Source organism: Eschrichtius robustus, chromosome 9, assembly GCF_028021215.1.
Source record: "Eschrichtius robustus isolate mEscRob2 chromosome 9, mEscRob2.pri, whole genome shotgun sequence".
In the NCBI taxonomy this organism is placed as follows: Eukaryota; Metazoa; Chordata; class Mammalia; order Artiodactyla; family Eschrichtiidae; genus Eschrichtius; species Eschrichtius robustus.
Genome location: NC_090832.1, coordinates 114846226 through 114872368, shown reverse-complemented (window position 1 = coordinate 114872368; position 26143 = coordinate 114846226). Strand labels below are relative to the sequence as shown.

Below are 26143 nucleotides of genomic sequence, written 5' to 3'. Positions count from 1 at the left end.
ATGTATTCCATGTTATATGATCCCCTTGTTGATGACCTTAGCCAGAAATATATCTTTCTCATCTCAACTGCTGTCGTATTTATTTTCAAAAACATTTTTCAGCTTAGATACTGTCCTATACACTAAACATTTTTGTGTCTTCCATACTGTCTTTCTTGAAGCACATGAATGTGCTCTATAAAGATATGCTGACTTAAAACATGAGTAAATGACTAGTTGCCAGTCTGTTAACTCCAAGTCCACTGCTTTCCCCTTTCACCATTCTGCCTCTGCCTTTGGTGTGATTTGGATGAGTGTTGCCCACTCATATTTAACCACATTCTTAGCACTAAGTCTGGAACTGCATGGCCTAGTCTACACAAAGTTAGGGGAATTTCTGATTTTGTTGCAGCTCAGAGCCTCCTGCTCAGCTACCAGGAAGCTTCACCTAGAGGAGGTCCCTTATGATGGTAGAAAACAACATATTATCATAAACTGAAAAGAAGCATGAGATCTGTGAATTCAAGTATTTCTTTAAATCTTTGTTGCTACTGACTAGACAAAAAGCTTAATGAATCACCTCTCCTATCAAAGAATCTATCTTTGAAGAGCTAGTTTTTAGGCAACGTATATAAAATTTAATCATAATTCAGTTTGCAAAAAATTAAGCCTTGTGCCATTCTCCTTAATATAGAGTCAAGTTCCATAGTTTGTCATTAAAATTCTCTCTTGGAGGAAAAGGTAGTTGTCTGCTATTAGTTTTTGTTTAGTTCTTCTGAATGGCTTAAGTACCTTATTAATATTTGTCAATAACCTAGCAAAGTAAGTAGAAATCTCTAGCCCTATTAAAAGAGTAGAGAGTTGGGGCCAAAATTCCTTGGTTTAATGTGTTGTCAGCTGGACCCTACTCTAGCTTAGGGGATAGAATTATACTTTAGAGTCCTATTGAAAAGAATTGGATAATGATGAATCTAGGCAGATGTAAGACAACTTATACTCACACAACTCAGTTTGCCTTGAAACAATGCAGAGGTATTTTACGTTGAGAAATATGGATTGTCCTAGGGCCTTTTATGTTCTGCTTAACAGATTAAAAAAAAAAAACTTTTTACTTTTTATTTCTCTACTTGTATTTTTTTTTCGTGTCACATCCTGTAAGCCCATTATGGGGAGGAGAATATCTGGTTCCTGTAGAATATTTCCTTAGTGCTTCGCTTATATTGGGACTTGAAAAATGTTTGCTGACAGACTAAATTAAAACATTAGTCACATATGTTTTGTCCATGGGTATTCAAAGTGAAGAATGATTCCAGGTATGAAAATGAGAGATGTGTGGAAATCAGCATTTTAGATGTATAACGAGAGTGACTTTTACCAGGGAACTCTGCCAATCTTTCTTCAAAATAATTAGCATGGAAATTGGAATTCATATTGTATGCCCCCAAACGGTTGTTGTATAGATGATTATTAGTGCATAGGTGGTGTTTATGTGGAAGCACAGATGTGTTCAGAAACCTCTGATCTGGGTGACACTCTGTCACAACCCAGCCTGTATTCACAGGTGAATTCCATTCCATTCCCCCTTATCCTGCACCACAACTGCATCGTGCGTACTTACACAGGTGTTCCCATTTATCCAGACAGAATTACATTTTTGAGAAAATAGCTTAATGAATTACTTTGCATTTGCAATAAGTAACTTTAATGAACTATCTAAATAAAGGATATAGGTTTCCTGGTTAGCCATATAATTAAAATTTCTCAAGGCGGTTAAGGTATGGATTATTTTTGAGAATCAAAGAATCACCCACATACAATGCATGCCTAGTTTGATATCAATTCACAAATGACTTAGTGAATAACATTGTATGAGTGGTCTCTTTTATTTTGAGAGTTAGGGAGGGGGAGACACTTTTTCTTATTCTGGTAAAACTTTTATCTGGTCATTGAGGAAAAAAAATCACATTTCCTATGTGATATTTTGTCATACATATGAATGTGTAACTGCATATAGAAACAGCTGCCAGTTTTGGGAGGAACAGTAGAAATTTTGCTTCTGGATCTGTTTCTATAACAAGCATGCAAGTAGGGTAAGTTGAATTCTTATGAAAATTTATTAGTCTAGTTCTGAAGTTTTCTAGTATATGTAGGAAGTAAGTTTATGCAGTTTTAATTTCTAGGTCTGTCTTCTTTTCTATTCATCTTTAATACAAATGTTCAATCACCACATGCGTGGGTTACCTGCTTAGAAAATCATGATTCATTCTGGAGAGATGTTGCGTTCTCCAAGGAGGCTGACTGAGATGGCAGAAAAAGTCCTTATTTTAGAGTCAGGAACATTTGGAATGCCAGCTCTGATGTTTACTAGCTGTGTGACCTGGCAAATGATTTAACCCCTCTGAGCCCCTTTACCCATGTGTGACTGGCCTCCAAGAGATGTTGGGGGCATGCCAGGTATTTAGTAGTCATTAAGGAAAAGGTTGTTCCATTCTTTCATCTTCCTTTTACAATTTCCTCTGCAGGTTGGAACAGAACCAAGATAAAATCCCTCCCAAGCAAACAAGACTATTCTGATGAAAAACAAAGTGTTTGATTAAAGTGATGTCCTTATCTGCAAGCTATTGTGTGGTTTGGAAAGCAGTTCTTTTGTAGGATGTCAATATGCTGTTGTTAAATAATTCACACCAAGAACACACAGATCAGCATAGTTTTCATACAATTTGTAGATAACTTTCCATCCTAAAATATGTCTTGATTTAGCTGCTCACTTTCTTTTCATCCCACTTAATTCGTTTTTCCAGTGTCCACATTTTCTGGAGAAAAGGCATAGTAGGGTTGAGGGAAACAAGAAAAATGGAGCAAGAGGAGAATTCCAGGGCAGTTAGCATCATGTGAGAAGGGGCACCAATGCAGGAATGTCAAAGCTTGATGTCTTATTTTCACCCCTTTATAAAATGTAAAACCTCCTTTTGGTTAACTTTCCCTTCCTCTGTGGGGAGAAGGAAAGGACTTCATCTTTCATTCCTTCCAACTTTGATCTTCCATCCAGTAACTTCAACTCTGGATGCTTCTGTAACAATGGGAAAAATGTGTCTAACTTAATTCTAGATCCAGTAGATGGAGTCAATTTGGCAGGAGGCATGGAGTGCAAATCACCATTGGATGAAAGAAAAGAGATTACCTTATGTTAAGTTACCTTATATTTAAATGACATTATGTTTAGATTTGGGAACTGGACATTTGCATAATGCCAGGAGAATCAACTGACCAAGAAACATGGATCCAAATAGAAATGCCTGGCAAGGAACTTCCCCATTGAAGAGAGGCCAGAGTGGCACGTGGTGGCACACCTTTTTTTTTTTTTTTTTTTTTTTTTACCTTCTCACCTGAGGCTTTCAGATTCAGACCTGGCCACTCTTCCTTCATTCTATTTCTCTCCTGTTCAGCTCTTCTTTCTCCCTTAACACCTGCTAAAAGGTAAGAAGTTGTCAAGACACACCTGACTTTCAATTGTCTAGGAATATTATATCTCTTCAACCAGTGAATTAGTTAAACTGAAATATTTTTTATTATCTTGTTTTTTCCTGAGTCCTAAATTTCTCTCATTCCCTCCACTTCCAGACCTTCCTATTTCCATTTTAAGCTGTGACACTCCGTGGCAAATGTCTAGCGCGCATACTCTCCCAGGACCCAATTTTCCTTTCTCTACTTTATTCCTGGTTCCGCCTCTTTTGCCGCCTCTGTTTCTAGTCTTTTCCCGTGTGAAGTGTTAGTGCATATGTCCTCTGGGATCCCATCCAGACTCTGACACTTATTGGCTTGTGCCTAGGACAGTTTCCTGTTCTCTCTGAGACTCATTTTAACAGAATCTACCTCTTGAACGTTGTGGTGAGGACAGAAATAGAAAGTCAGTGCCAGTGGTGGGTTTCCTGCCTAGGGCTGTGCTGGAGCAATGCAGAGCTAAAGTCATCTACATCCAATGATAGGAGAAAAGTGGGAAGGGTTTGCAGCCCGTTTCCATTGGAAAAAAATGGTATTCAGGAACAAGAGTCCTGGTCCGCTGAGATCAACCAGTTCAAGTTGGTGACCAGACACTTGACAATTGGACCACACTTACAAACTCATCTCCTTTTTAAACGACCTACTTCTGTGCTCCAAAAAGACCTGAACTGGCTGCTGTCTTTCCCCAGTTTGAACTTCAGTGGATGCTAATCCATTGTGACCCACTGCGACCCAGGAGAGAAACTTGCCACGAGCTGCCAACCAGGGTAACCGTGAGTCCCTGGACCACCTGCAAAGGCCACTTCCACCCAGCGTAGCTCCCGCCACCTCCACAAAATCCCCCCTCCCCACTCTCTTTCCCTAAAGAATCCAGGCTTTGCAGCCCAGACCAGATAGACAGTAAGGAAGCCCCGGTCCCACCCACAGCTGGGCGGGTAGAAACCACCTTGGGGCGGGGGTGTCTGTTTCTACCTTGGGTGGCTTACGACCCACCCCCCCCCCCCCCCTCGCAAACATCTCCGCAAGAACACTGCCGGTCGCAGCCCTCAGTGGCACGCAGGCCATCGCCTTGGCTCCTAGGACAGCAGGATGCTGCCCTGGGGCGGGAGGGGCGCGGGCAGAACCGGCCTGAGCGGCAGCGGGGAAGGGGTTAAAAGGGACTGTTGTCATTCTATCCGTCCTCCCGGCCCCGCAAGCTCTCCTCCAATCCCCAGGACCCTCTCTGGGGCCACTCGCAAACAGGAGGAACTTACGCCTCTCTGTCTGGGGGCGCTCTTTGTGGGGACAAGTGCAACCGTGCGCGCGTGGAGGGCGGGCCCGGGGATTAGCGGCGCGCGGCGGGGATGGCCTGGACGGCGCGGGCCCGCGGGGCCCTCGGGCTGGGACTGCTGCTGTCGGGGCTCTGCCTGTGCGCGGCTCAAGTAAGTTGCGCGCGGGTTTAGGGGGACGCCTTCCCACTGTCTCCCCATCTTTTCTTCTCCAGCCCAGCCAGACCACCGACCTGGTAAGCCAGGGGGCGCAGCCGTCGGGGGAGCCGCGGGGAAGGTGCCGAGCATCCTGTGGGCTGCCGGGCCCCGCGCATCCTGCGGCGAGCACGGTGGGAGGCGGGGGCCCTAGGTGACCCCTACGGTCCCGGAAAGGGCGCCCCCTCGCCCACCGGGCCCCCATACTGCAGGCTCAGGCGGTGGAGGCCGGCGGAGGCTGGAGGCCGGGGTTTAATTTTCAGCCTGACTGCTCCTCCCCCGTTCCCCTCCCCCCTCCTCCCCTCCCCCTCCCCTCCCCTCCCCTCTCCTCCCCTTCCCCTCCCCTCTCCTCACCTTCCCCTCCCCATTCCCCTCCCCCTCTCCTCCCCCTCCCCTCCCCCCTCCTGGCGCAGTCCAGGGCAGCCCGGCGGGAGTAGGCGGGGTTCCAGCAAACTTTGCATCCCTCCCGCTGTACCTGCCGGTCGGGGTGGACCCGCGGCCCGGACTCGCCTCGAAATTTCGGCAGCTTCCCGAAGGCTCGGCGTCTCCTCCCTCCGCCCAGGACAGGACCCCTCGGGAGCAGGGGAGCCAGAGCCGTTTGAGGTTTCACTTACAAAGACCCCATTGTAACCTGTCTGGTCACCGGAGTTTAGAAAAACCAAGTTTTCCTTGATGAAAGAAGCTTTTTTCTTTCTTTCTTTTTTCAAATTTAGAAGAGAGAGAGAGAGAGAGAAAAAAAATCTCCCATTCCCTAAGCAAGGTGTGCAAACTATTTCAGAGGCCAGCCTTCCCTCTAACACCATCAAAGCTGAGCTGCTTGCAGCCGATAAAAGGGGTCACCCCCTAGGGTCAGCCTGAAATTTAGGGTGTTTCTGAAGCGAGGTGCCCAGACCTCCTGCAAGAGGATCGCTGCAGGCGGATCTGAAAGGAGGCCAGGCGCTCGCTGGGTCTCACCGCTTCTCCGCCCCATCCTCCCTTGTCTGTCCCTGAGAAGATTCCCCCAGCTTTCTCCTGAGCACAGGAAGGTCTACAGAATGACACTGTGGTTGATCTGGGCGGGCGCGCCTCCGCTCCCACCTGTTCAACTTTGGCCAAAACACTGACCCGCAATCACCGATTAAATCGAGGTATTTATTCAGTGACCACCATCTTCAAGATCGAGTCCCTCGAGGAAGAGGCCCCCTCTTCCTCACAAGCCCCCTTCGGTTGAGTGCTCTGTAGACGTGAGGACTCCACCCTGGGGGCCTGGGTTGTGCTCTAACCTCACTGTCAGCCTCACTGAGAGCCTTGAGGAGGGGAAGAAGTTCCCTTGGAAGTTCGATCCCCGCGTGTTATGCTGGGTTCAAACCCCGGCCTCTGCAGGGCAGTGTCTTTACTGGGCCGCGCTGGGGGCCTCGGGCCCTGGTGCCCAGTTTCGCGTCGTTGCCCCACGTACTCCACTAACCCGTGTGCGCTCTCTTGTCAGAGGGGCCCCCCGGGTGAGCAGGGTCCTCCGGGGCCGCCAGGCCCCCCTGGAGTCCCGGGCATCGACGGCATCGACGTAAGTGTCACCTTCCCCCAGCGGCTCGGGTGGGTTCTTTGAGAGCGCCCGGAGCCCCCCACCCAAAGGCGGGATGGGATGTGGGTGAGCCTGGAAGCCTGGGAATTTCGGAGGGAGGAGGTCACGTGTCCTGTGGCCCCGGTTGGTCACGGACCAGCACCGTTTAGCCCGTCCCCGTCCCCGATTCGTGAGGGGTTCTCCCGGAGGGGTCCCCAGCGCCCCCCTCTCACGGACTGCTCTCCCTTTCCTCCCGTCCTCCAGGGTGACCGAGGTCCGAAGGGTCCCCCGGGCCCCCCGGTAAGTGGATCAGCGCCTTGGCCCTCCACTTCCTTCCTTCCGACGTGGTCTGCAGCCACGTGCGTCAGAAGAGTCTCAACTTTGCCCCCTTTTCTCTCCTTTTTTCTCTCCCTGCCTCGCGCCCTCCCTGCCCAGGGCCCCCCGGGAGAGCCGGGAAAGCCGGGAGCTCCGGGCAAGCCTGGCACGCCGGGCGCAGACGTGAGTAGTGGGAACTGGGGGCGCGCAGCCGGGCCCAAGGCGTGTGTGCGTGTGTGTGTGTGCGTGTGTGCGAGAGGCGCAGGCTGCAGGGGTGGGGGTGGCCGTGGTCCCAGCTGCAGCAGGGCTGTGGCCCTGAACTTGGCCTTGCGCGCGGGCTTGGCACGGACGTGGCCATTTCTGCGCACGGGTCTGCGAGGGTGGAGGCTCCGCGCAGCTCCCTGGGGAGAGCACGCAGCGCTGGCATTTCCTGCTCTCGGAAAACATAGGTGGGTACCGGTTCCTGCCTCTAACCGTCCACTCCCCTGCTCACCCGGTGCCGGGGAGGAAGGATCCGACTGGCCTCTGCAGGGGCTTCCCAGCAAGCCGTCTCTGCCCTTGCCTTCCGGCACCCCCTAAATGCATTTAGAAAGAGAACATGCAGGGGAAGGTTCTTGGGGTTCTCCTCCTAAATCCCAAGGAAGAGAGAAGAGAAAGATGCTCTTGAGGGGAGGGTCTGAAGCGGGTGGGGATGGGTGGGAGCAGGGCTGGGGCAGGGAACTGGTCAGTACGCGTGGCACGGGAAATTCAAAACTAGTCCTCTCTCTTTCCACGGGTGTTTTCTTGGCTGACATCACTCCCAGAAATAAGCTGACTAGGGTTGCTTGAAGACCGGGAACCAGCAACCTCTCCCCAACCTACCCACCAGCACACCTGCCTTCCCCCCATCGGAAGGACTCTCAGATGCTGTGTGATAAACCTAACACTAACTAACATTTCTTCACAGTAAAGGGACTTCAGGCCTCTCGGCTTCTCTGTCCGTACACTGGACTAATATTTATTGAGGTCTCACTGCAGGCCACTCCTTGACTTTGCCGCTGGATACGAAGTGAAGTAAGATCCGGCACCTGCTCTCAGAGAACAGACAGGGCTGGGTCCCTCAAGTTATCCTTCAAGTTACCATTTCATGTGGTTTCCCCGAACTAAGGACTTTTCTAAATCAAAAAAAGCACCCGAAAACCTATGATTATAGATTCCGAGAACTTTTGACTGGAGTTTAAGACAGAGCCTTCATTTTGAGAAAAAGAAAAACCAAACAGCTAGATGTTAGTGGTTATTAAGATGTGCTTTCTTTATCAAGATTAGCATAATGAAAATATTTGTCTATGCTATTCATTGCCTTAGGAGATACTGACTTTGTTTTATGCTTCAAAGGCCCTAGTTTGAACTTTCTATGTATGCAAAGTGGCAGTGCATGAGGTTCCCAGGGACTAATATCTGGATAATATGAAGTGAATATCAGCCTAATATTTGTATAATACAAACTGAAATTATATAACTTGTTGGCTATCAAGCTTTTCTTTGAAACTCCCTGAATTACTTATGACACATTATAACAAAAAAGTCTGATAAATACAAGGCCACTAAGTAAACCAGTAGCCCAATATAGGTTGGATTTATTTCTGCATTCCTTTGAAACGTGGACCTTGTTTTATGTGAAAAGAAAATTGATGATTAAATGACTATCATTATTATTGATTTTTGTGGTGGTTGGAGCATAAACCAATGACCTGAAGTCTTGTCTCACTATTGAGTTGCCATAATTTCAGACAGAGGACTAGAATTATCTGTGTCCCAATTTCATGGTGCTTTTGTAGCAGGCGCAACAAATTCTTCTTTACCCGTAAAGAAGAATAAAGACAATGCCTGGTTTTGCTTTAAAGTAATTTACACACTTAAACAGAAACTTGGGATAAATAAAAGTTCTTCAAAATCTTCAGACGTACAATGTAAATAACACTTACAAATAGTTTTTTTTGCTTTGTCTATAGTTGCAGTACCACAGTGCAGATTTCCAAATCAGATTTCCAAAGTTAAAAAGTGTAAAATAGTAAGGTTTCTTATATCATAGAACTTTGACCCTAGAAGGTCCTCAGGGAGAAACTGATGAGGGCATTGAATCAATCTTCTGGGATTGCAAAGGAAAGCAAGAGAAAAAGAAAAAGAGAAAGGAAGAAGAGATAAAGTAAGAAATTCGTGTTATGTGCCAGTATTTTGGGCATTTTTAGAACTGAGCAAAAAATTAACTATACTAATTTGCATTTGAGTAGAACTTTTTTTTTCAAATGCAGTCACAAACATTATTTCCTTTAACTTTACAATAAGCTGGAAAGTAGGTTTGGCTAATATTATTCTTCACAGATAAGGACACTGAATAATTATGAGGACGAGTAGTTTCCCCAGGGGCCCAGAGTTATTCAGTGGCTAAGATGGTGAAAGAAACCAGATTTCTTGATTTTTAGAGTCACTTTCTTTCCAGATAGCTTTGCCTCATGCAGATATGAATAAGGTTCTTAAATAGATGAATATTTGGAGAAAATAGGGAGAAAAAGAATGATAGTGAATTTTTGTTATCTGAATTACCAACCAAGAAATATGATATTAAAAATTCAATGGATAGTAAAAATATTTTGATATTTTATAATTACCTGTAAATATTGGGATAAATTTCATGTTCACCAAATTTTGAAATGGAGCCACATGCAACTTCCAAGATCCTGACCTGAAAAGTTTTTTATTCCACTCTTTTGACACATTTGACATTTTAAACAGACCTTTTACCCTAAGTTGAGAATAGACCTTGAGACTAATGAAATACTAGAAACTGGATCAGAGTTTGCTGTTTGTCTCTGGGCTTGAGAGCTAAGTAAGTGGGAAAGCGTAAGTTATCTTTCTTGGTAGGTGAACCTAAGTGCAGTGGTGGGACCTGAACCCTCCAACCTTGGTTCATTGCAAAGCTGTATTTTTTGGTAATGTTAACAAATGGTTAATCAGATGGTGTTTGGAAGGATCTGAAAGGAACATGGCTTAAAGGTAATTATCCTGAATCAAGTGGATTTTTGACAGAAAATGTAAACGAGTCATGGCAGCTAGTCTTGTAGGGTTATGTGTTGGGTCTCTTGAGCTGAGTGGTTGGAATGTTGGAAGGAATTTACTGTTGATGGCTGGTGTGCTCTGCCAGGCAGCATCAGGCAATTTCAGAACACAGTTGGCTTTAATATCACACCATATAGAACTTTATCTTCATAAGCATTCACATGAAAGCAATTCTTTCTGCCACTGGCGATATTTTCCTCTAGTCATTTCTTTGACAAATAAGAATGATTGCAAGTTGGAGTTGTATGCGTGCATCTGTAAATGTAAATTGTAGGAGATTTATGTACATATATATAAAATCCCTCCTTTCCTGCTAAGACTTTAGTAAGTTGATTCTTTCCCCTTATAGACATGTAAAATTAAAGAGGTCAGAGCTTGGTTGGAAGCTCTGCTCCCAAAGGACAACTGTGCTGTTATCATTCATCACTTACATTCTTACAGGCACTTTTGCTGTGGCATGCTTAGTGAGCTCTGTAAAGTAGTATTTTGTTTTTCATTCATATAGCATCCATCTCAGATACAGAGAAGAGGAATTAGAATGAAGTACAGGAATTAGAGTTAAGCCATGCTACTTTTTACAGGAAAGAGGTTAGAACATCCTCTGAATGTATACAACTATCATCCCTGATAGATGTTATATGATTAGGATAGTGAGTCATAAAGAAACTACTCTGAAAGGTCAGTGTAAGTGGAAATAGTCAGGCAGCAAAAAAAATGTGAGGGGGGCCGTGAAGCACAGTGCCTGTGGTTAATACGTAGATTTTTTTGCTTGTTTATTTGCAGAACCCCTTCTGAATGAGGTTTTAAGCTCCCAGAGGGCAGGAGACATCACTTCATGTGAACTCTTCATTAGCATCTAGTGTAGTCTGACCACACAATAATGATGATAATAAGAAGAGCTAACATTAACTCAGTGTCTGCTCTGTTGTAAACACTCTGTGTGTAATATCCCAGTGAATGTTCAAAATTACCATATGAGTTAGATATTATTATACCTATTTTACAGATTAGGAAACTGAGGCTCCATACAGTTGAGCAACTTGCCCATGGTTGCACAGGAATTAAGTGCCAGAGTCGGGATTTGAACCAAAAGTAAAGATGATGTGGAAGGACAGGTGTGAAATCCCTCCACCCAACAGGCTAACCCAAATTAATTTATTCAGTAGTCGTGTACTGAGTGTGTGTTAGATGTCGGGACAATGTGCCAGGATTGTAATGGACGCAGTCCTGTCCTCATGGAGCTTATGCTTTTCTACATGGCTAGTTCTTAAAAGAGTTCACTGGATCATTGGACACCAGAATGTATTTTCATTAATTCAAAGAGCCTCCTAGTGATTAGACATAGTTTATCATGTCTTATGGAAGACAGTATAAATAAGAAGTGACTGGAAGCAGCCTCCAGGGCATCCAGCCATTCTGCTTCCTTATTATGGAGCTGAAGTTCTGCCATATACAGTAGCTACTGTCCTCCAACCTTGTCAGTTATTTCAATCACTGAGTGAAGATGGTTAGCTGGCTGTGTGTGTGGGAATTGACCAGGATTGGTCTTGGAGGGTATATGCATAGAGTGGACATTAGACGCCCCATTCGTCAGACATGCCCTGAGGTTTATAAAACCCATGTGCCATATGTGTTACCAGAGTGCCCCTGCAGGAATGGTTTGTTTGCTGAAATACAAAAGCCAACGTTCCGTTACCATAGGTGCTCAGCAACTAAGATGCTGGGGCCTGTTCCCAAGTTACAGCGTTACAGTTATACTGGGGAGATTGAAAATCTAAGTCTGTCAGAAACTCTTCCGTGTGTGTTTAATAACTTTATTCTTTGCTAAATTTCCAGTAATTAACATTTTCAACTCATTCTTTTCTACTTCCTTTGATTCACTCTTTGGAGTTATGAGGGAAATTAATTGATGTAGAGGAATGTAAAAGTGGTGATCAGTGAAATAGTTTTCTATATAAGCTACATGACTGCATTTTCTTGATATTTATGCAGACTATGACAGATTAAATATAGATTTTGGTGATTATTTTTAAGTAGTGCTTTCATATTTTCAAGGAATCCATTCCTCAATTAATGTCATTTTAGTCTTTTTCAAAATCTTGATAATGTATAGGTTTTATAAGGTATTTATATTGTATATGCATGTATATATGTATATGTACATATATGTATGTATATATCTATAGATAAACATACACATATTTGTCTTTAGCAAGGTGTTCCCTTCAAGATTACATTATAAATGACAACATCTGAAAGTAAAGAAAAAATTAAAAAGATAAAAATGCGTCTTTACCTGACGTGGAAATTTGGATGTACATGTAGTGTTATCATGCTTTGACATCTATTAAGTCAATTACTGTGAAACACATTTATAACCATCATATGTAAAGCTAAAGCAGTTATTAAAGCATCACTTCCAAACATTGTCATTTTCCCTACTAATTTTCAGTAACTGACTTAAATTCTGCATACTGAGTGGCACACATGAAAATGTATACTTAATAATTAGCTGTTTTACTAAGGGAGATAACCTAGAAACATACATGCTCTCAAGTGATTCAACTTTAAAAGTTAATGTATTCCCTAAGCAGTCATCTTTGCTAAGATGACTAGAGAGCTTTAGACGGCTCTAAGGCAATAATGAGATGATTAGTTTTAATTACTATTGAAGGAACATTTTAACTCTCAAGACGTTATTCAGAAGCTACAGAGAGGGCTTCCCTGGTGGCACAGTGGTTGAGAATCTGCCTGCCAATGCAGGGGACACGGGTTCGAGCCCTGGTCTGGGAAGAGTCCACATGCCGCGGAGCGGCTGGGCCCGTGAGCCACAATTGCTGAGCCTGAGCGTCTGGAGCCTGTGCTCCGCAACAAGAGAGGCCGCGATAGTGAGAGGCCCGCGCACCGCGATGAAGAGTGGCCCCCCGCTCGCCGCAACTAGAGAGAAAGCTCTCGCACAGAAACGAAGACCCAACACAGCCAAAAATAAATAAATAATAATTAAAAAATAAAAAGCTACAGAGGCATACAGTATTTTTGTTTTATAAACAAAGTAAAGGAGGTACATAAATATGGCTAAATGGCAGAGCCAAGACCTGTTGTCCTATCAGATTTACCTATTAGAACACTGTAACTATTATTTTGCATTTTTCAAAGCAGAGACAAAAGTACTAAATTATTGAACCCTGTGATAAACAATGCATTTAGCAGAAAGTTAGGAATAGGATAGAATTTATCAACAGAAAGTAACTAACAGGCAGATCTTAAACATTAGCTTTGAGAAAGAATATGCAAAGGTATTTCTTTACAAATATTTGTACCATACATAGGTAACCATCCTGTATATAATTAATAAATTAAGTAAAATTATCCACTTAGTGGTTTCCCTAAGGATGCTGTATTAGTTCTAACATCATCTTGCTTTATTAGGGATTAACAGGACCTAATGGATCGCCTGGCTCCGTTGGACCGAGAGGACAGAAAGTAAGTTAGCCACCTGGTATTAATTGCTGGTATTAATTAAGTGTGGAAGCATAATTTCATTGTGGTGTTTCCAAATCAACTAACAGATTAGTTGTGAAGTAACTGAAATACACTTGTTCAACTAAAATCGCGTTTCAGTTGAATAAAATTACATCCGAAACACCAGGATGGAGTGTTGTAATGATCTCAATATTTACGCAGTTTGCATACTTACGTATTCATTCTACTAAAAGCTAAGTACAATGGAGCTATTTTTATTTTTAGGGGGAACCTGGCGTGCCGGGACCTCGTGGATTTCCAGTAAGTAAATGTAAAGTGACGTGGTTGATAATCTCCTATCTTTAGGTAAAATTCTGCCACTGTGAAATTTTTCAATGTAGTTTTCTACATAATACACATCACAAAGGAGTTTATGACTTATCTGCTATGATAAGCATTCTGACTATGAGTAGAGAAATTTTAGAGCTATTTGAATGTATGGTGTAAAATACATACATCTGTTTGCAAGTGGCTTTTCCCAATAGACATCTCCCTCTCTGTCCCCACTGATGGAAAATGTTTCTTGCATAACAACAGCAAATCTAAGTATTCAGTGTTTAGACCTGGGCATCACCCCACTTTCTTCACAACTGGTTTTATCTCTAATGAAATATTGGCTGTCAGATATGTCAGATATCATCACCCACCTGGTTCCCCGGCAAGTCTTTTTCTACATTGCACAATCTGGCAGACTTGTGCTATTTCAGTCTACAAGAGAACTGGGGTCTCAGGCTGCTATCTTTTTTTCTATTTTGCTCTTCATTCCTCTTTTGTTCTTGTCATGAATCTGTATTTTTCCTCCTTGTTTTCTATTCTCACTGTTTTCTTTGCCTTATTTCGGTGTCTGTCAACTTTTCCATTGTAAGTCTATTTGCAGAAGTGACTATCTTGCTGGCCTTTCTCCCATATTTTCAGCTCAGAGCTCAACATCTTATAGAGATGCTTTTTTTTTTTTTTTTTTTTTTAGATTTAGTGAAATTTATCAAACCACTAGTTCTCTGATAATGAAATAACTTATTGATTACTTCGGTATTGCCAAGCAGAACATTTATTCCCCAAATTGATCCACATATTAAAATGTTCAAATAGAAGTAATTTTTCAAAGAATGGCTTAAAAAAGTCCCACTTATCATTGAAACATACTGGTCATGTGAAATTCATGCTTGTTGTGGCTGCCTAAATAATTAGAAATAATAATATCATTATCAGAGGATGTACACTGATTCCACTGGGTGCTTCATATAAAGATATTTTAGAAAAGGAGCTCTGGAAGTATAAGCTATCAGGAATACGGTATCAGAGACAGTTATGAATACAAGGGATTCAAGCCAACAGAGGAGAGGAAACCCAAGGCCGGGAGACTGACCCTGGAAAGCATAGAGAGAATAGGGGCTCTAGGTAGCTGATGCTCAGTTTTATTAGGTTCAACAAGCGTAGAATTAGAGCTTCTTATGTACTAGGCCCTGTGCTTGGAACTGAGGTTGCGAGGCTGCAGAAGGCGTGGTTTCAACCCTTGATTACACGCAGTTCAGCGTTGCTCAAGAGATAGAAAATGTAAAGGAGCGTGAGATGGGGTGACCAGCTCTAAAATAAAATTCAGCATACTAAATTAGGATCCATTGGAGGTTATTTCATGAGTGACAACGTTTCATTTTCAGTATCTCCTGGATTTGGTGTCTGGACATATAGCCCTACCTGTTGAAGGGTGTGCTTCTAAACCCGTTTCTTCTCCCCCGCCTCTCTGTGCTAAAGGGAGAGAACTTTAGGAAGTTCTCTCCTAAACTAGGGAGAGGAAGTTTGGGGAATTTCCAAATATCACATTATAAACTTTAAAGCAGTATTGTATTGCTTTTAGTGTAGGTTTCTTATAAAACACGACAAGTGATATCACTTATATGCAGAATTTAAAACATGATACAAGTGAACTCATTTACAGAACAGAAATAGGCCCACAGACATAGAAAACAAACTTATGGTTACTAAAGGGGGAAGAGGGGGAGGGATAAATTAGGAGTTTGGGATTAACGTATACAAACCACTAGATACAAAATAGAAAATCAACAAGGACCTACTGTATAGCACAGGGAACTATATGCATCAACTTGTAATAACCTACAATGGAAAAGAATATGAAAAAGTCTGGTTGTGCCTCTTTGTGAGTAATGGTATTTTGGTTTTCTTTAAAAAAAGTTTGGAGAAAATATTACTGGTTAGCTTAGACATCAGAAGAATATTTGAGGAGCTGAAACAAATTTCTTCCTTTAGAAGTAGAGCTGTGTTTGCTTTTCTTTACCCAGTCCTTTCTGTAGAATGAACATCTTATGTTTATTTAGTGATAAACTTTATTGTTTATTTTTGAACTGAGTTATTTCTGCGTCTGTATTTACACTAAGTATGGGTCATGTACCGTAACAACTTTTATTTTAATCTTTTAGGGCCGTGGTATTCCTGGACCTCCTGTAAGTATTATCTCTTGGTTTGTTTTACATAGTCTACAAAAATGGCCCATTTCTCAGATCCCAACCCTAGGCTCCAGCTAACACTGTACCCAGTGGTGTTTATAGTGTCCTACCTGAATGATCTTAGGGGGCTACTATGACAGCACCCCTATTCTGCTAAAAGTATTTTATTAATTTAAGGCATTTTTGTTAATTTAATTAATTTCTATTTAAGTAATTAAAATTTGATCAAATGAGTCATCTCATTGGAAACCAAAGCTAGCACAGATAACGTAATTCTAAGTCAGTTTATCGTATTTGATATCACTTGTTATAGATTGTAAAAACATCTGTAAATCACCGTGTCCCTTTAATTTGTTGACTGCAGGGTCCTCCTGGGGGAGCAGGGCTCCCCGGAGAGCTTGGCCGTGTTGGACCGATTGTGAGTACACACACACATACAGCGCATTGATAGACATTTGCTGATTTAACTGAGGAGGATACTAGGGAAGGCACATTGCCCTAACTGTATGCTTCCCCCTGCAAATCCAGGCAATGGCAGATGAATTTCCTTCCAGTTTATAATATTGATGAGGACCAGGGTAATAATGCTCCCTCGTTTTTGTAGAGTGATTTAAATTTTTTCCCCGAAGTTTTCAGCTAAACTTTTCTTCCCAACTTCTAGAATTAGTGATCAAGTCGAGAAGTGTCACCTTCGTTTTACAGACTCTCAGCCAGGATTGGGGTCCAGTGTCTTTTGTATTAGTCTCTCTGCAGGAAATGAAGTGAACAGTCTAAAATTACTACCAGGTACACTTATGTTAGGATCATGAAATCATAATCGAACTGACAGAACTTAACTTTAGTCAGTAAAGAGCTGAACTTCATGGAAGAAATTGCTGGTAATGTGTTTGATGTTAATATTCAATAAATATTCAAAAAAAGTTGAATCATTGATGTTATCTGAACGATAGGTAATAGTAAATCCATTGAGAGTCTGTAGGTGCTACTGTTTGAAAAATTTATTTAGTGAATGATGAATGAATATGAAATGATTGTAAAATTGATTGTCAGATGCTTTTGACTTCTTATGATAGAACATTAGGAAGAAAAAGTTGTGCCAGGAGTGAACTCTGGATATTAAGTCTAACTGGAATCCATTTTCATCTGAATGAATGGCATATTTGAATTTAGCCATCTTGATCTTCTGTCCCAATTGCAAGAGTGTGCAGTGACAGACCGAGTGACAGCTTCTGGGTGAAGAGCCCCAGGGGTGGCTGGCCCTGCAGAGGTGACGACCTTCCCTGCTGCAGCTTCAGGCAGGCGCAAGCCTTCCTTGCTGCTGTTAGCGGGACAGCACTAGCAGTATTTGCTGTTCTGGTTCCCCTGAAAATCAACTAGAAAAATACGTAGTGTTTCCAGTTTGTTTGCAGAGTAGATAAAGTGATCATCCTATAGAGAAGAACTGGCTTTTTTCCCCAAGTCTCCCTCTGCCTTGTCTTATTACTTTGGTGAGACCGGAACTCCTTTATTCTTCTGGTTTTGTGGAGGTAATTGGATTGTGGGTCCCCTATCGATTTTGGTGGCAGGTCCATGCAGGCTGAGCTCTGCAGGGTTTCTAGGAATGCCAGTTTCTCATGCCTCACCAGTTTTATGCGCTACGTTTTGACATGTGTATAACCACTGTGTCACAATTTTCAAATAACTTAGGGTGACCCTGGGAGAAGAGGACCACCGGGCCCCCCTGGTCCCCCGGGACCCAGCGTAAGTTATTTGCAGCTTGAATTTCTCTGCGTCTGAGAGTTGGGATTAAAGAAACCTAAGAACCAAAAATGGAAGTACCTTTAAATCAAGTCATTGTCCTAAAATTCCAGAATGACTATGATTTTTTCACTTATTCAGAGCTGGTCTTTTTAGGCCAGAATAGTAGAGAAATCACAAGAATTTAAAAGATGGTTTTCACAGGGAATGGTTTACTCATTGTATTTGAAGTGCTTTGAGGGTTGTGATTTCTCAAATGTTCAAAACTTGGACATATAAAAGGAACATTTTCAAAGGAACTAGTTTTTACAAAGGATTTACACAGTTAAGTACTTTTTAAAATGCGGTTAATTAGGAGATTATCCTTATTTTTAATTTATGATTTAGAGTTCTCCATATTTTCTATTCTCTCATTTTATTTCCCTTCAATCCCCTGAAAGAAATAATCTACTGCAATTTAGGTTTCTCCAAACAGAATAGGCCAAGTCAAGTTTTTAGAATGTTAACATATTATATGCTATTTATTCCTTATAGGTTATTGAACAAATACATTGACTGTATTTTTGTCCAATGAACTTTCTGTTATTAGTAGTTTGAATGAAAATGTTTCACTATATTTTTAACTTTAGTATTTTCTTTACTTTAGGGAACAATTGGCTTTCATGATGGAGATCCATTGGTAAGACGTTTTCCTTTGAACAAAGTACAGTTTAGGTCAAAGACCAGGAATTCTCTTTAAAAGGTGAATTCTCTTTAAAATGACCTCACTGGAATATGCTGTATTTCTGTCTTTTACTTTACTCAGATAGCAGAGCAGTCGGCCGGACTGGTGACCTGGTCACTTGTGTACACTCAGAAAAACCATTTTTCATTATAGAAATATCTTTTTTTCCATAATCTTTTTACTTTATGACTAAGACATGCTTTTTTTTTTTTTTTTAATTGAGGGGAGAATTTCTTAAATTTATTTATTTATTTATTTATTTATTTTTGGTCGTGTTGGGTCTTCGTTTCTGTGCGAGGGCTTTCTCTAGTTGCGGCAAGTGGGGGCCACTCTTCATCGCGGTGCGCGGGCCTCTCACTGTCGCGGCCTCTCTTGTTGCGGAGCACGGGCTCAGTAGTTGTGGCTCACGGGCCTAGTTGCTCCGCAGCGTGTGGGATCCTCCCAGACCAGGGCTCGAACCCATGCCCCCTGCATTAGCAGGCAGGTTCTCAACCACTGCGCCACCAGGGAAGCCCTAAGACATGTTTTTTTACCAGAGCACTGCAATGTTAGAAGATAGAAGTCAAATAATCCCGAGACTTGTTTTACTTGCAGACTGATATTCAAGCGATGTAGGGAAACTGCACTAAATGCAATTTTGGTCCACTTGTTGGGGGGACGTGACCCTTAGGACGGAGCTGTTGGAGTGGGGGGCAGGTGGGAGGGGACAAAGGTCAGGTCTTGGGACAGTGGCCTGTCTGCAATCATTTTATTTTTTTAACAAGTTAAATCTGAAGTAAATATGGCAAAATAGTAACATTCATTAAGTCTGGGTGACGGATACGTGGGGAAAGGGTTTGTTATGTTCTCTGTACTTTTCTGTAAGCTAGGAATATTTCCGAGTTTAAAAATAAGAGAATAAAAAAGGAAAGGGGGGTAGTCAGAGTTATTTAATGAATGTAATTGAATTGGGGTTCTGTAGCTGGAATCCTAAAAGACGTACCCTTTTGTCATAAAGTAGAAGCTCTGGTTTACTGTCTCTCTGTCTCTCTGGCAGTGTCCCCATTCCTGTCCACCGGGTCGCTCTGGATATCCAGGCCTGCCAGGCATGAGGGTAAGAATAATTTCCATACTGGATTCTGTTTTCAAGAGTATTATCCACAGGAAAAGTAGAGCCTTTCCTTGAAGCACTGGCCTTTCTGGTGCGGAGTGCCCACTTTGACGGATTAGGCAAGTCTGTGTCGCTTATTCTGTGGTCTTATACAGTCCTGGAGACTCCCGCTGGTACCCTGACAGACACAGATGCTTGATTATTCAGTGCTGTTCAGGGAAGAAATACCAGTGAAATGTATTGGACGGAGGGGCCCTACAACACCAAATGAAGGTTCAGAAGTTTGCTCCAGTGATGAGAGATGCGGGCCAGGGACCGTACACATAATGTATGTGAAACTGTTTTAGTTAAAAAGAATTGGAAAAACTGCAAAATAGAGAAGAAAAGAGACTTTCCAAAAGTGTTTTTCTCTCACTCTGCCATCATAACTACTTCAAAATTGCCCATAAAAATAAGAGAATAAATACCAAAAGCTGGGGTTAAATAGCTTTCTCTCTCTAGTCCAGACCAGGGAAGTTCTGCCAAAGACCTGAAAGGCTCCGAGGCCCTGGGTTTCCCACTGTGGTTTTCGTGGAGGTTAGCTTTGGTGGGTTCCCATAACTGCAGAAGACTTGGGCCTGGCTTGGTGTCTTGTTTTTCACAGAGACTTGCACCCTTGGTACAAGAAAGGTTCTGAGGGCGGAAGCTCTGACAGACTTAATTTCAGAATGTTTATTTGCCTCATGTCCCTGACCCAAAGCACACATATGCTTAGAACAGGTGGCTTGACAGTGAAAGATGGGGATTTCTGCTCATGCGCTGCAACCTTCACGGGCTGCTGCTTATAGCTTGTCACCTGCACTTAAACTGTGTACAAGAAGAGGCAGAAAGTCGTGTGTCTGGGGAAGCCCTTCTTCTGCTTCTAGGAAGGAGATGGGCACAGAGGAAGCAGAGGGTTTTCAGGGGCGCCTCCAGAGAGCAGGGAGTAGCCCGTTGAGTGGGTCAGCCGTAACCTCTGGAGAGCGAGTTACTGATGCTGGAGAAGACTTCATGCCCTTCGCCCAACTGTGGGAGGGAGCTGAGGGGGGAGGGTTAGGGACCAGCTGGCAGTGAGTCATTGCCCAGTGGCTGAACTAGGTAACGGGGTGTTTGCTATTCTTGAAGAGTGTTTGTCTATTAACTGAAACTGATATTTATTATATACAGTGGTCATGTAGCCCACATGGTGTTATCAAGGTCTTCTAAGGCTGTCATTTCTCTGACATCACCTTTCTCTTAGCAGCACATGGACATAGATTTGGGGGGAGCAAGGTCATTTTATGAGCCTTCTGACCACTTTCTGTGCCAAACTCAACACGTCTGTTTGTTTGTCTATTTATTTATTTCTGTACTTACGTACTTTTGCATTTGTTAGGGTCATAAAGGGGCTAAAGGAGAGATTGGTGAACCCGGAAGACAAGGTCACAAGGTAAGGACAATGAATATTTAGTGGGAAAATTGTGATTAGGAGGTCGTGATCACTTTCATTATAAAGAATTATATGGAATAATAAAAGCATACTATTTTATCCTTCCTTTTCCAGTGATGATTAACAAGTTCTCAGTTGATGCGTCAATATTCTGATTAAGCATCATATTCTAACATTGTTCAGTTACAGAAGAATAGAACAAAGAAAGCGCCATACACTTTCATTCTTTCCTGTATTGCTACCCCTTGCTTTCCTTTTCAAATCAGTCACACTCAGCTCTTTTCCTTGATGGTTTTGATAGTCAAATGTGATTCTAGCCGGTTGTTCCACTCCACTAAACAAAATTTTATGACAGGAGTAAAATTTTATGACAAGTGTTGCTGAGACTAGCAAACAGGGAAGTTGGAAATTGGCTCATAGCTTCTCATCTTAAGTTCTGAAATAGTTTATCTGTTTGTTTCTGACCTCATTTCAGTGTAACTTAGATTTTGAGTAATCTGGAAGTTAGCAATTGGCACTTATATTATTTTCTGGGTAGAAACTGAAATCCACAGCACAACTTGCATTGGGGCTGGCATGTCCTGCAGAAAAACCAAGGCTGAAATTTAAAGCAAGGTGACCTATTTGCCTTTTCTTTTCATCCACTAGGATGAAATCGCTTTAGAGTAACTAAGAATTTGACTTCTTGTACGGTAGAATTTTAGTTCCGGTTAACTCCATAATATTTTACAAAGTCAAACTGTTCTTATCAATGCGGGTCTTCTAGACTTTGTTGAATATGTCCTTCTACACCTTTATTGGGTGGCAGAAGTCTTTTTCTTTAGAAGTTAAGAGCTTGAGAGGCAATTTATTAATACCTTCAGGCAGGCATTAATATTCCTTTATTTTTGGCCGTGCCACAGGGCTTGCAGGATCTTATTGTCCCAGCCAGGGATTGAACCTGGGCCCTCGGCAGTGAAAGCACGGAGTCCTAACCACTGGACCGCCAGGGAATTCCCAGGCATTAATATTCTTGAACTCCTTAGGTAAAGCTGTTGAACAATCTCAGATAATGAGGATAAATAAGCCAATTTCCTGTACCTTATTACAGTGTGAACATTCATTTTAAAAGTCTTTTATTACTTAGGCTCTGAATAGTTAAGGCATTTTATTTATCTGGCATATGACAGCTGGGTTCTTGATGTCAAACTGGAGAAAATAGAAAAAAAAATCAAGTACTTTGGAAATTTCTCTGTGTGCTCATTCCTCCACTGAATTTTTCAATTTGTAATTTAAAAAAACCAACAAATATTTATTAAGTACCCACTATGTGCCAGAGTTTATTCTAAGCGCTAAGGGTGCAGAAATGAAAAAATGTCCAATATGGCTAAATTAAGTATGACATATCCATATAATAGAATATCATCTAACCACAAAAACAAGTGTGTAGGAATATTAAATCACACCAAATATTCAGGAGGTAATACGTATAATAAAGCAGATTTAGTAGACTTCTGCTATTTTTGATGCCCTGCATCCCTTTCTCTTTTTTTGGGTGACCTCTTTTCTTTGGGGAACTTCCACTTCCCCATCCCATGGGATTTGGGAATGGACCTGTCAGTCAGAGTGTCTCTCCACTCTCCCACGCAACTAGCATTTTTGAGACCTATACAAGTTAGTTATCTGGACTTTCAAATTTGGTTTGGTCTTCATTGGGGAACCTGCAGATTTTTGGGTGTGTTAGGTAACTGGCCAAAATTTTCATTAAAAGTTGTTGAAAATTCCTTTAATTTATTTCACATGTTTATGTCACTTAAAACTTTCAGTGGTGTCTTTGAAAATCGACCTATGAAGATAAGATAGCTCCTTGAACAATGAAACTTGAAAGGGCTAATAGATGCTTTTAACTGTAAATGGAAAGCAGAAAGATGAAGAATTATGAGACTAGGGGCCTGAAGTTTGCTTTCAGATTCACAGTTCTGCCTTGAGTTTACTCTACAAATTAATTAATGAAGATTTTAAAAATTGTTTATAAAGATAAGAATGAATAGTCAAAAATCTTTCAGTAAAATGGTAATAAATTGCTATTCCTAAATTTGTCATTTAGCTTTGTGGTTATTGATTAGTTATTGTGTGCTATTCATCTGCTGGTGAAATATTTCAGTCAAATACATTACTCCAAGGTTTACCAAGAATCTATGGGAAAATACCCCAAAACCTGCTAATGAAAAATTACAATCACTGTTGTTTTTGTACTTACATAGGGAAATACAAGTAGTATTTAATCATACACATGTGTTGATTATCCGCTCCATGAACTAGCTTATTCACTGGCTTTCCTATCAGGACCACCTCCCTCCACTGTCAATCTTATGTTCTGATGGAATGTAATCTGAATATAATTATGAGACAAAGATCCACTATGTAAGACTCTCAGAGTTCATTCAAAAATCAAGTGTAAATTATTTAGGTATAGCCTAGTTCTTTGCATTAGATGCCCAAATGTTCTATATTAATACTTCTACTAAATTTTTTGTATTTCTTTGTGGGTGTGTGTGTATGTGTGTGTTTGTGTGCAAAAACCTCTATGTATAAAGTATAGCATGTGGAGTAAGAAAATGGGTGAATTGAAACATGTAATAAACAATAGAACTGGATTTTAATCTACCATTATGAACAAATATCAAAAACTAAGAATGTTTCTCATGATGAACTTCACAATTTAAGTTATTCATTACCATAGAAGATGTAGAACAGTATATCTATTGTGAAAAGTAAAACCTTTGTCAGAGAGAAAATAACATTTTTCCCAGAGTCCGTAAAGTAATCTTTCTGTAAGAAACAGTAGTTGGATTTCTGTTTAGAATATCCTAACATTTTAAAGTATATCAGAGATTATAAAATTAATATCAAAAAGTTAAACCAATAATTAGTTAAAAAACATAATGGAAGAAGATTCCATTGGCAATAGCCACCAGGTAGTCAAAATACTTTCGAACAAACTTAAGAAGTATTCAACAAAATGAAAAGAACAAAACTTTACTGGTGGAAAGAAAAAGAAAACGTTTTGACTAAATATGAAGATACACTGAGTTCCGAGATGGAAAGACTCAGTATTGTGAAGATTCTAACTCTCTCTATATAATCTATTAATTTAATGAAGTTCTAATACAAAGCAAGCAGTGTTTTTGTGAAGATCCGCCCAACAATTCCAAAGTTCATGTGGAAGGGTAAACATTTAAGAAAATCTGAAAATAAGAGTAACTATAAATGAAAAATAAAGGTAAAGGAATTCTCCCAACCTGAGATTAAAATGTATTATAGAGTTTCGATAATTAAAATGTTGTGGTATTGACAACATCATACAGCAGACCAGTATAGCTGAATAGGAAGGAAGTCCAGAAACAAGTATATTTATCAATTTAACATACATTAAAGATGAATTTTTCAACCTGGGTGGAGATACTCTATTATTCAATAAATGATATTGGATAGAGTGCCAGTTATCAGGAAAAAAAAAGATTTCTACTCTATATTTACATAAAAATAAATTACTGATAATTAAAAATTTCATGTAAGAAATTATAAAATTACTAGAAGAAAAATATAGATGAATATTTATATATTTTGGAGGGGGCAGAGAAGGCTTTTCTGAGCAACATCAAAGGTAGAAGCCATGGAAGAAAAGACAGATTTAAATTTAAGTACAATTTAAAAAAATAAACTGTACATGGTACAAAAACTGTAATGAAAAAGTTAAAATGAAAATCATAATTAAAAATATTATAGTTTAAGGAAAAGTTTGCATAGTGTGATCACACTTTCTTAATAATACACCCACAACACACATACTTAGAACATGAATGCATACACTCCCTCTCTCTCTCTCTCTCTCTCTCCCCCTCTTCCTCTTTCCCTCCCCTCCTCTCTCTCTCTTTAGAAAAGCTTTGAAAGGATAGCATCCAAAATGTTACTGGTGTTTATAGTAGAAAGGTGGGATTTGGGTGACTTTATTTATATACGTCTCTCTATTTTCTGAATGTTCTGCAATTAATATGGACTACTCATATAAAATAATTTAAGAAAGTATAGTAGACTAATTCAGGAGATGCCAGATGAACTTACCACGTGCCGAGTTAGACCGAGCCCATTTCAGTGTCCATTTGCTGGAATAGCATTTGATGCCCTTCTCTCTGTGGTTTTTCAGGGTGAAGAAGGAGACCAGGGCGAACTAGGAGAGGTTGGAGCCCAAGGACCTCCGGTGAAGTATTTTTAGAAACATATTTAACTATGTTGCCGGACCCCGGTGGTCTTTGGAGGATATCATTACTGCTTGCTGAACTTCTGGGGTTTGGGAGAGGATATGCCAAAATATTTCTGTAAAATTCACAGTTTTTCATTTTTTAAATATACAGCATCTGTCAAGGAATGCAAGATTTGTAAAAAGTATGCTTTTTGGAACACCTATGCACGAGCTCAGGAGACAATACGTGTCATTCTCATGTCTCTGCTATTGACCCAAATATTTCTGGAATTCTTTTTTGAATTACCTTCAGAGTCAGAAAATAAGCCCCACAAGAATGAGCAGCTTTAATCTGATTTGGCCAGATCTCACTTCGTGTCCTGAGCTGGATCACCCCGCCCATGTGTATTTCAGGCCATTCCTAACTGATCTACAGAGAACTGGGACTGACCTGGATGCAAAACAAACAGTTGGCCATGGAGATGCCCCGTTTTCTCCAGTGAGAGCACAGGGAAATGACTGGCCTAGAGCTACTTTATCCTAAGCCATTGTGGACAGTCAGCAAGTTGCCCGGAAATGGCTCCCCCACTTTCCTGATGGGGCGTCTGCCCACTGCTGCTCCCCAGAGGGCATCTCTACAGCATCTGCTTCTGGAGCCCTGCCTCTGTGGGTCCAGACAGTCAAGCATGACAACAGTCAGTGTTGAAGGGGGTCCTAGGATCGACACCCTGCACCCTCATTTTGAGGATTACCCACTCCTGTGCCTGAGAAGGGAGGAGATGGGTTCCTCCTGTCCCAGATTGGAATTCAGAATGCCTTTTCTCGTAGAAACGGTGTAACGTAGAGTGATGGCAAGTGAATGACGGAGACCCCAGCTACACTTATAGGAAGGAGCTTTTGTGGGCTGCCTGGGGACCTCTTGCCTTGGATGGCACACACCGGTGGGGAAAGATCAGTCCAAGGTTTAAAATCACGATCATGTGACCCGTAACCAAGTTACAAACCGTGAAGGAGGCAAAAGTGGCAGTGTATTCTGTGTGAGTTAAAA

At 41.5% G+C, this 26143-nt stretch overlaps 1 protein-coding gene across 1 annotated transcript in view; it reads left to right on the top strand.

Moving 5' to 3' along the window:
• The first annotated feature begins 4184 nt into the window (after positions 1 to 4184).
• The window catches only part of COL9A1 (collagen type IX alpha 1 chain), a 61185-nt gene continuing 39226 nt past the window's right edge, over positions 4185 to 26143 (top strand). Inside the window, exons 1-14 of the mRNA XM_068550960.1 lie at positions 4185 to 4247; positions 4964 to 4984; positions 6409 to 6483; positions 6745 to 6780; positions 6916 to 6978; positions 13321 to 13374; positions 13639 to 13674; positions 15849 to 15872; positions 16240 to 16293; positions 17562 to 17615; positions 18259 to 18291; positions 19373 to 19429; positions 20820 to 20873; positions 25060 to 25113. Coding sequence (XP_068407061.1) covers positions 4185 to 4247; positions 4964 to 4984; positions 6409 to 6483; positions 6745 to 6780; positions 6916 to 6978; positions 13321 to 13374; positions 13639 to 13674; positions 15849 to 15872; positions 16240 to 16293; positions 17562 to 17615; positions 18259 to 18291; positions 19373 to 19429; positions 20820 to 20873; positions 25060 to 25113 — 678 coding nt within the window. The remainder of the gene's footprint in view (positions 4248 to 4963; positions 4985 to 6408; positions 6484 to 6744; positions 6781 to 6915; positions 6979 to 13320; positions 13375 to 13638; positions 13675 to 15848; positions 15873 to 16239; positions 16294 to 17561; positions 17616 to 18258; positions 18292 to 19372; positions 19430 to 20819; positions 20874 to 25059; positions 25114 to 26143) is intronic.